At 38.6% G+C, this 11,646-nt stretch overlaps 1 protein-coding gene across 1 annotated transcript; it reads left to right on the forward strand.

The window, feature by feature from the left end:
• The first annotated feature begins 379 nt into the window (after positions 1 to 379).
• Positions 380 to 898, forward strand: LOC138897155 (uncharacterized). Its single transcript, XM_070183113.1, has one exon. It carries the CDS (start codon positions 380 to 382, stop codon positions 896 to 898), a length of 519 nt encoding a protein of 172 aa, XP_070039214.1.
• The last annotated feature ends 10,748 nt before the right edge of the window (positions 899 to 11,646 follow it).

Below are 11,646 nucleotides of genomic sequence, written 5' to 3' on the forward strand. Positions count from 1 at the left end.
TCGATTGGCCAAATGGGCCATAGAAATCGGTGGGTACGATATCGAGTATCGACCCCGAACTGCTATCAAGTCTCAAATCTTGGCAGACTTCGTGGCTGACTTTTTGCCAACCCTCGTGCTCGAGATTGAAAGAGAGCTACTTATAAAATCGGGTACCTCTTCGAGAGTCTGGACCCTTTTCATGGACGGTGCCTCGAACGCGAAGGGGTGCGGATTAGGCATTGTACTAAAATCACACACAGGTAATATAATTAGACAGTCTATCAGAACAACAAAATTGACTAACAATGAGGCCGAGTATGAGGCCATGATTGCAGGTCTCTAACTAGCTAGAAGCTTGGGAGCAGAGATCATAGAAGCTAAGTGTGATTCCCACCTCATGGTAAACCAAGTTAACGGGACTTTTGAAGTCCGAGAAAATCAAATGCAAAAGTACTTGGATAAATTACAGGTGACTGTACATCAATTTAAAGAATGGACTTTGCAATATGTACCCCGAGAACAGAACAGCGAGGCCGACGCTCTTGCGAACTTAGGTTCATCGGTCGAAGATGATGAACTCAACTCGGGGGCTGTCGTACAACTTATAAAATCGGTGATCGAAGAAGGTCAAGCCGAGATAAATTACACAAGTCTAACCTGGGATTGGAGAAATAGATATATAAAGTACTTCAAGAACGGGAAGCTTCCATCAGATCCAAAGGAATCGAGAGCTTTGCGCACAAAAGCAGCACGATTCACCCTATCCAAAGACGGAATGCTATTCATAAGGACTTTTGATGGACCATTGGCAATATGTTTGGGACCAGGAGATACCGATTACATACTACGGGAAATTCATGAGGGCACTTGTGGAAACCATTCCGGTGCCGATTCTCTGGTCCACAAAAGCGATTAGAGCAGGGTATTATTGGACCGATATGAGCAAAGATGCGAAGGAGTTCATTCAAAAATGCGACAAATGCCAATGACATGCGCCCGTGATTCATCAACCCGGGGAGCTACTCCATTCGGTCCTATCTCCATGGCCTTTCATGAAATGGGGGATGGACATCGTCAACCCCCTCCCGTCGACCCCAGGTAAAGCTCAGTTTATTTTGTTTATGACTGATTAATTTTCTAAATGGGTTGAAGAACATGCTTTCGAGAAAATCAGAGAAAAAGAAGTGATATACTTCATTTGGGACCACATCATATATCAATTCGGGGTGCAAGCCGGGGTTGTATGTGATAATGGAAAACAATTCATCGGCCGCAAAGTAACTAAATTTCTCGAGGATCACAAGATTAAAAGGATCCTATCAACACCGTACCATCCCAGCGGAAATGGACAAGCCGAATCGACCAACAAAACCATCATCCAAAATCTTAAGAAGAGATTGGCCAATGCCAAAGGAAAATGGAAAGAAATACTGCCCGAGGTCCTATGGGCATATTGGACAACATCAAAATCCAGTACTAGAGCAATGCCATTCTCGTTGGTCTATGGCGCCAAAGCTCTGAACTCGGTTGAGGTCGGAGAACCTAGCATCAGGTTTTGATATGCAACAAAGGAGTCAAATAACGAGACCATGAACACGAGCCTGGAATTATTGGACGAAAGACGAGAGGCCGCTCTCGTCCGATTGGCTACCCAAAAATAGCAGATCGAAAGATACTACAATCGAAGAACCAATCTTCGACATTTCAAAATTGGGAACTTGGTACTAAGGAAAGTCACCCTCAACACCCGAAATTCGAATGAAGGAAAATTGGGAAGGACCATATCAGGTCCTCGAAATCATCGGAAAGGGGTCCTACAAGCTTGGCGTGATAAACGGTAAACAACTACCGAGCAATTGGAACGTTTCGCACCTAAAATGATATTACTGCTAAGGTACGACCCTCACATGTTCATTTATATTTTGAAATTAACCCTAGCAGGTGTTCGACCTGAAACATGGATGGATTATTTAACTCGAAGCCTTTAGGTCTCAAAGCATGCATTGCACTCTTTTTTCCTTAGACCGGTTTTATCCCAAATGGATTTTTCGGCAAGGGTTTTAATTAGGCAACCATTGATCGTACTAACTTAGAGAAATTCAACAGTATCCTAAACCTCTTTACAATCAACCTCGAATACTGGGGGGGGGGGGGGCATTACCATCGAATATATCAAGTTCGATGCAAGAAAGTTACTTCATGACAACAGTGTTTCGATAGGATAAATTATAAGGGCCAAATGGTCAAAATGAGCTATGCCCATGTAGTTTGCCCGAGCCCTAGCACAAAACATGAATGCATGTGTAATGACTTATAAAGAGAAATTTCTTCTTTACCAATATTTTATATCCCAGAAAAATTCCTCTATTTCGTGATATATTATGCAAACAAGCCTAAGGGCTATTCTTATTTCGAGTTTGAGCAAATCCTCACTCGACTACAAAGCCCAAGGGCTACCTTATTTCGAGTTCGAGCAAGTCCTCACTCGAGCACGAAGCCTGAGGGCTATTCTTATTTCGAGTTCGAGCAAATCCTCACTCGATTATAAAGCCTAAGGTCTACTCTTATTTCGAGTTTGAGCAAGTCCTCACTCGACTACTAAGCCTAAGGGCTATTCTTGTTTCGAGTTCGAGCAAATACTCACTCAACTATAAAGCCTAAGGGCTACCCTAAATCGAGTTCGAGCAACCATTCTCACTCGGGGACTATCTATCGAGCCCAAAGGCTGCCATTAATTCGAGTTCGATAAATCATTCTCACTCGACAGAAAAGCCTAAGGGCTACCTTAATTCGAGTTCGAGAAAAAATCCTCACTCGACTACAAAGCCCAAGGTCTACCTTATTTCGAGTTCGAGCAAGTCCTCACTCGAGCACTAAGCTTAAGGGCTATTATTATTTCGAGTTCGAGAAAATCCTCACTTGACTATAAAGCCTAAGGGATACTCTTATTTCGAGTTCAAGCAAGTCCTCACTCTATCACTAAGCCTAAGGGCTATTCTTATTTCGAGTTCGAGAAAATCCTCACTCAACTATAAAGCCTAAGGGCTACCCTAACTCGAGTTCGAGCAACCATTCTCACTCGGGAACTATCTATCGAGCCCAAGGGATGCCATTAATTTGAGTTCGAGAAATCATTCTCACTCAACAGAAAAGCCTAAGGGCTACTCTTATTTCGTGTTCGAGCAAGTCCTCACTCGACCACTAAGCCTAAGGGCTATTCTTATTTCGAGTTCGACCAAATCCTCACTCGACTATAAAGCCTAAGGGCTACCCTAACTTGAGTTCGAGCAACCATTCTCACTCGGGGACTATCTATCGAGCCCAAGGGCTGCCATTAATTTGAGATCGAGAAATCATTCTCACTCGACTGAAAATCCTAAGGGCTACCTTAATCCGAGTTCAAGAAAGCACTCTCGCTCAACCGAAAAAGCCTAAAGGCTACCTTAGCTCGAATTCGAGCAAATCATTTCACTTGAACTCTATTCGTTAAGTCTAAAAGCTATCTCAATTTGAGTTCGAACATTCACTCGGGGACTACCTACAAGGAAAGGTCGAGTTCAAACATTCGCTCGAACCTTCAAGTAATTATCCTGTGCTAAGACACTTTTTGGCTTTTGTATAAATTAATAAGAAAGGCAAAAGATTCAGAGGCCATAAAAGAAAGAAAGTTTTATATATACCAAAAATCATTTACAAAGGCACAATGACCCAATCAAGTTTTTCTACAAAAGACCAAAACAGTCTTAAAAGAAAGAAGAAAAATGCTAAAAGGACTTAGTCCTCTCCAGGAGTAGCATCCTCACCCTCGAGGCCTCCTTCGCTCTCAGAACCGCTCATACTCCCGATATCATCATCATCGGGAAAGACCAACACTTTGGCTTCAAGCTCCTTTGCATTTTCGATCTCGACTGTAAGATCGAAGCCACGAGCGTGGATCTCCTCTAGAGTCTCCCTCCGAGATTGTCATCTAGCATTCTCAGCAACCCAATTTGCTCGAGCTTGAGCAGCCTCGGCAACATCTTTTGCTCGAACCTGAGCAGCTTCAGCATAGGACCGATAAGTAGCCATCATTGCATTGGCATTATCCATGGCTATTTCGGCCTCCGATTTGGCCGCTGCCAGTTATGAGGCCAGTCTCTATCAATCAGAAGTCATTGAACCCAACCGAGACTGGAACTCCTCGATATTCTTAGCTTGCACCAAGGTTTTCTCTTTTAAGCCTTGGAGTTGGACCTCAGCCGAAGCCAGGTGTGTTTGGGCAGTCTCTTTCTCTGAGGCGAGGCAATCCATGTTCTTCTTCCACTCCCCGGCCTCCAATTTCACTACATCCACTTTAGCACGAAGCTGTCTAATCACTTCGAACTTTTGCTCAACCTGCGGGACCGAGTTATTAGCCATCAATTCCAAGTCGATATCATTAAAATAAAAGATTCTCTGTACCTGCTCGTCCAGCTCACTTTGTTCTTTCCGAGATACTTTTAGCTTGGCCTGAAGTCTTTCTACTTCTCCTTCTCTCTGCCCACCGAGAAGCTTTAAGGCATCTCCTACCTCGGTAAGACTATGAACTTCAGCCTTGTACCAGCTCAGCTCCCCTCGGGATTGAAGAAATGCCTCGTGATGAAGCATAGAAGCCTACAAAAATAAAAAGGGATTATGCAAGGAAAGGAAAAAACAAGTATGAAAATCAGCAAAGAAAATATGAACTTACCCAGTTCAGGGCTTGTTGGGCCTCATTAAAAAGGCAAGGCATTCCCACCTCGCTCCAGCTCTTTTTCGGAGCCTCCGAGTCACCCGGACCGTTGATGTCTTCTACACCGATAAAATAACCATGGAAAGGATCCTCGCCTCCATGAGCTCTTTCCCTGTGACAAGTTCCCACAGCTTGAGCATCACGTATCATCGATTGGGAGAAGGAAGGGAAAGAGGGGGAATCTCCGATCTCTATCGCCCCGAGTAGGTCTTTTGGGGCACTGCCTCCGTCTTCGGGAGCCCCAAGCTGAGTTTGCGCACCGGAATTCGCCACCTCTTCGACGGTCTCTTTACCCTGAGGTAAAAGATCCTTGGTCTCCAAAGGTTCGGGAACTTGGGTCGAAGTCCCCTCCCCGACCTCCTCAAGCCTGGTCGGAGCGATATCAATTCCCACCGATACCGAAGTATTCTGAGTATCGATGCTAGACCAGAATCATTTTCCTCGTCTTCTTCTTCTTCATCCCTTAGACTCGGGACTGACTCCATAGTCAAAGGGATTATGTTCACCTTGGTTTTTCGAGCCACTCTCTTTTTGGGTTTTTAACCCTCGGAGTCCGAGGCCCTTTTTCTCTTAAACGCCTTCTCCGGTTTTGAGATAGGCGGTAGAATTCTTTTATCACCTGATGGTGGTATCATAACCACATCTTTTCCGAGACCTACAAAGAAAGGAAAGTGAGAAAAACTTATGCCCGAAAAAAAATACTAGAACAGATCGGTAAGCCAAAATAAAAGCTTACCATGAGTACGAGCTTCCCATCGACCCTTCAACAAATCGCGCCATGACCGCTCGGCAAATGATGACGTCGGGACCAGGTTTTTGACCCAGTTCTCGAGGTGGGGAATCGCTCCCGGCATCCAAGCAATGACTGCATCAAGAAAGATACTAATAAGAAAGGATGAAGAAGTAAAACAACAAACAGAAATTTAAAATGGGACCATACTCACGTTTCATTTTCCATTTCTCAGGAAACGGCATGCTCTCAGCCGGGATCAGGTCCTAGGTCTTCACTCGAACAAATCTGCCCATCCAGCCCCGATCCTTGTCTTCATCTATACTTGAGGTGAACACTTTGGTAGCACGACGTTGAAGCTTTATCAGCCCTCATCGGTAAAGTCGAGGGCTGTATAATCTTATGAGGTGGTCGAGGGTGAAGGGAAGCCCATCGATTTTGCTCACAAAAAACGAATCAAAATTACGATCCTCTAGAAAGAAGGATGAATTTGGCCGAGGGTCACCTGGTATTTCTTGCAAAAGTCGATGGTGACTGGATCGAGGGGACCCAACGTGAAAGGATAAGTGTAAACACTCAGATACCCTTTCACGTAAGTAGTGATCGATTCCTCCGGTGTCGGTATCACGACCTCTTTGTTTACCCAATTATAGTCTTTCTTCACCGTATCGAGGAAACGTTTTGGTATCGAGCATATGTATCTCGATACCGGCTCGCATTGACCGGCAACGAAAGAGGGTTTGTCTACTTTAAAATGAGAATCAATAACACACCCCTCGGGAATGAGTTCTTCAAGGCATGGCTCCACCACCGTTTTATCACCGACCGGCCGAGATGAGGAAGCAGCCTCTTTCTGAGGAACGGTTTTAGATATCTTAGCCATCTAGGTTTTCAAAGAACAAAGAAGACGGGAAATTAAAATATTTCAGTGTTTGATGAGAACAAACAAAGAACTTTTCAGAACCTGGAAATAGATAAGTTTTGGAGAAGACGAAGAACTGTGAAGAATAGAATGAGAAGAGTTGAAAATAAAAAGGTTTAAAATAATGAAGAAATAGGGTATTTATAGGTTTGGCGATGACGGTTCAAAATCAGCAGTGGCCGACAATCGTCTGACGCACATTTAATGCCTTGGTAACTGAACCGACGGGACATTTATCACGTACGTCATGGTCGGGCTTGATGCAAATGTCAGTGTATATCGAGTCATATTGTTGGAAAATTATGTCGTTTCTCGTCACATCCTTCCCGAGAAACGAGGGGACTATATGTATACGGTCAAAATCGATTTTGCCCTTCATGTAATTAGTCAAGATTGGAACATGGACCAAGGGTCATCTTCATAATATCGAGATGAGATCCGAAGCCAGATTATCAAACTCAAGATTCAGGGACGGATCAATACCGAGCTCAAAGTCAATATCGAGCTCGAGTCAATACCGAACCCGAGTCGATATCGAATTCGAGTCAATACCGAGCCCGAGTCAATATCGAGTTCGAGTCGATATCGAGCTTGAGATTCAGAGATCCATTAGTACCAAGACCAACCAAGATCGAGTTATGAGACAAAAAGCCGTTGTAGCCGCACTTACGGAGAGAATCTCGGCGGGAATTAAGGAAAAGCTAATGAACTAATCTATCATGGGATTCCCATTATGTATTTTTAATAATATTCAAAGTAGGTTCTTCCACTATATAAAGAGTGGCTATTATTTTTGTAAGAATTGGAGATTGAACATCGAGAGAAGCAAAAATAGATATCCTCTCATATTAAGAAATTATTGAGAATTACATTAATATATAGTTGAGATTATCCTTTTTTGAGCTTGGATATTGATTCATATTGCTTATTTATAAATCATTCTCTACTCGATTTAGTTTGTATTTCATTCCTTTATACAGTCAATATTCGATATATTTCTACTTACTTTTTTGATTTGTACCAAGTTATACCACGTATCCTTAAAACTACGTATAAATTCAACTCTATCCGTTTTTCGGGTAAACAAAATGATATCAGCATGTTCATGCACAAAATCCTAAACTCAAACCGTCTCAACTCTTTGTTTGTCTGACCTATAGAATTTGTTTTAAAATATTTGACGTTTTAAAAAATAAAAAGTTATTTGTTACTTAGTTTGCCAAAATTTATTCTGTTAACGGAGTGTTAATTTAGTGAGGAGTTTAACGAAAATGCTTGTGTAACTAAAGCTATTAAATATCTTTTCAAAGGAACGTGCAAAAATTTTAAAAATAATACCCCATCCGTTTTAATTCATGTGAACTCATTTGAATGGACACGAAGTTTAAGAAAACATAGAAGACTTTTGAATTTGTGGTGTAAAATGAGGCATATATATTGTGTGGCTATAAATCATTGCATAAAGATAAATTATTTCCAAATAAAGAAAGTTGTAATTTATTTTTTGTACGGACTAAAAAAAAATATGTTCACATAAATTGAAACGGAGAGAGTAATATGAACGGACTAAATATAACAAAAAATTAGCTAGCTATTCTTGATTATTGATAAGACGCAAGCGTTATGTTAAAAGCACTAATTAGCAATGCAGTACTATGTATTTATGAGCTAGTGGTACACCAATTTGTCCGTACTTTCTTGGAAAGAACTTGGAACGATCGGAATCAATAGAAAATAATGAACAAACAAATGATTTGGACCAGTTGTTTAAAATATTATTAAGCACTATACTCTATAAACTATAATGCACTCCTTGTTTAGCATTTTAGTCTCTGTCACAATCATTTCTAAACTTATCGCCCGTTGATTAAATGCCTACTAATTCTTGACAGTATGTTTTTTCTTTTTGTTATTCCAGATTGACACAACTACTTGGCATTTATACATCAATTGCAGCTCTATTAATTCATTTCTTTTGTTTTCATCTAGTCCACCCATTTTCCTTTTAGGTTTCCTCGATAATATTAACTGAATCGTATTGATAGTGAAGAAAAATCGAGATGATTGGGACAGTGTCGAAAATTCTAACTTTGATTATATAAAATAAAATAATCGAAAAAATAATATGATACAAATTTTATAAAATAATCGACCAAATCAAACTATTGACACCCCTACTATTAAGCAGAATTTGCATCTTAACTAGTGAAAATAAGCAATAAAAGAGAAGAGGCTATGCACATTAAATTAAAAAGAAAAAAGATAAAACAAAAGAAGAGGCCCACACGGTTTTTTAATTTTTTATTTATATGCCAACAAGGAATTCACATTATGTTGGACAATATATGTCATATGAAAAAGGTTATGACTTGTGAAGGGCATTTTGAAGTCACAGAAATTACATCAATAAAATGAAAGCAACTTTTTAAAAAATTTAAATTTAAATTTCCTTTTAGATGGAATACATTGATAAGCTCACACTCTTAGTACTTTATTACATTATTGAAGATGTCCCTTTCGATGATCTCTTTTTTTCTTTAAAAGAAATTAAATTCCAAAGAGGTTGGATATATTCTTTGTTATAACTGCTAAGATTTTGATTTTACTAAGCCGAAAATCTATCAAAAATAATCTTTCTATCTTCATATGATAAGGGTAAGATCTGAGTATATACTATCCTCCCCAAATTTTACTTGTAAAAAAACACCGGGCATGTTAGTTTGTTATTTTGTTTTTGTTGGAACAATATACTTGAGTAAAATGGCAGTCTTATCCAACTATAATGTGAGCGCTGTCCAGCACTAATTTGGACCCAAAGCTTACAAACAAAACGTGCTCTCATTTACAAAGATTAACTAATAGCACTCATTCATTAATTGCTAACATCATTACTTGTGATACTTTTTAAAAGGAGTTTTCGGGGCGAAAGCGCACCAAAAACGCCCCGAGACGATGGTGTGGGGGCAAAAGTCTCAGGAGACGCACGCTTAGCAATTCGGGACGTATGCCCGAACGTTTGAGACGCCTTTTTTTAGTGAGGCATAAGCTCCAGAGACTTTTTCAAATTAAAATAAAATTTGTTGAATAAGTCTTTCATATAATACCCAATTTCTCAAAAGTCAGTTTGGTAATTACTCAAAAGTTTTAAAAAAGAATTAAATGTATTAAATTTAAAAGTCAAGACCTTTTTTATTGATTGAAACCCTAATTCATGGTCTTTCCCAATTCTTTATCTTGTCCGCTAGTCTGCTAATATCTCCCAAAAATAATAAATATTCAATTTTTTTACAAATACAAAGAGAACTACATTCTCCTTTATAGCAGGAAGTTCAAAGTTCAAATTGCAGGTTAATCGTCCTTTTTGTTCCTTCATGTAGAAAACTTTATTCTTTTCGACTCAAGTTACTTGTGCTTCTAAGTAGCGTATAATAGATTGTTTTAACTAGTTTTTTTTGTGGGTATATATATATATATATATATATATATATATATATATATATATATATATATATATATTTCACATATTTATAGTTTTCTTCAATTTGTATGTAATTTTACATGTTTATAAATATTTACTGTAATTATATTATTTTATAAAATATTAAAAATTAAATACCTATGGGGCTTACGCTCCGTGCCTCGGGGCTTACGTTTCGCTGAGGCATATGTAAAACGCCTCGCCTTATGCCCACACCTTTTAAAACACAGATTTTTCCACACTAGTCAAATTAGTATGACGTTCGTTAACCAAATTTAAGGGCGAGTGTTGATTAGAAATGAATATCATACAAAACCGCAAAATACAATTTTGTTCTATAAATTGAACCATAATGATTTTACGATTTAGTTCAATTCTGAATTTATATATTGAATCGTGTATTTTGCACACCTTTAATTAGATTGTCTCTCGTCTCTCCGAGTGCTTGAAAGTTAAGTTGTCTTTGGTATTTAAGTAAAGGAGGATAAATGAATGCGAATTTAAAATATTTATTGTTGTTCTTGCTTGCCCTGTAAAGTGACATTGAGCAAAGAAAGATGGGGAAAAGGAAAACAAAAACTAATGTCTCAGTTTCGACAATATAAAAAAAAACTTTGTATTGATCCACAACAGAAACTTACAAGCAGATTGTTCATCAAATTCAACAACCAACAGAACAAAAACGAAAAAAGAAAAGGGAGATTCCAGAGAAACTCTACAAGACTAGGTAATTAAAAAAAAAGAGACAAATTCATAGCATATTTTCCTTTCTATATACTGAGGCGGAGCAAAAATATGAAGTTGATGGGTTCGAAATTCTAATCTTTTTAAGCTATTAGGTTTCAAATTAAAAATTTGTTTATAATTTAATAAATTTTAAAAATAAATACAGGATTTGAACCAAAGTTACTGATTTCGGCTAAACCGGCAACCGAAAGACTAGTTCTGCCACTGCCACTGTCTATATATAGACATCTTCACACAATACATATGAATTTACTGCACGGATGTTTACACCATATTATACCAATACTATATTTAGGTGATTTTATTAGGTGAAAACATGTATTAACTAACCTTGATTAAGTAAGATAACTCTATTTACAAACACATATCATGCACCTATTAATTTGATGTAAATAACATGCCTATTTCACTTTATGTGGTATCAGATTGGAGTTTTGGGTAAAAAGCTTTTCGATTTCTGCTTATTCTCTTCTTGTTATGCTATGTACATGACAATAGCAGTGCTGTCAGCGATGTGGTGATATGATCAAAAGAAATCTTGTTTGGTTTTCCTTAATATATATGTTCATTTTTTTTTAAAGGGAGAGAATGTGATAGAGTGAAGAACTTTTCAACAAAATTATGTAGGTAAGTTGGGTCCATCTACAAAACTACTCCCGGTTAAGTTGGGTCTCTTTAATTGTGTGGAAAAATTAAGAATAATATAGTTCAATAAATTATTATAATAAGGAAAGAGGAGATTTTTATATAATCGTTGACTAAAGCCTTGTGGTCAACTGCTGCTGTTACCTACAAGGCTACAACCAATTGTTAATCTGGGTTAGTTTAATAAGTTCCAAATTTCTTTCATCAGTTGTTGGAGCTTAGTCCTCCGCTGCTACTTAAGAAATAATTTCATAACTAATTAAGAAACAAATTTAGGAGAGTCATTCACCTTTGTCTCCTTTAAACCAAACAAGTCACATCTCATTTGGTCATGATATTTAAACAGATTAGAGCATGCTCAATTTAATGATCGTATCTTTGTCAATCAACAA

This window comes from Nicotiana tomentosiformis, chromosome 8 (assembly GCF_000390325.3).
Source record: "Nicotiana tomentosiformis chromosome 8, ASM39032v3, whole genome shotgun sequence".
In the NCBI taxonomy this organism is placed as follows: domain Eukaryota; kingdom Viridiplantae; phylum Streptophyta; class Magnoliopsida; order Solanales; family Solanaceae; genus Nicotiana; species Nicotiana tomentosiformis.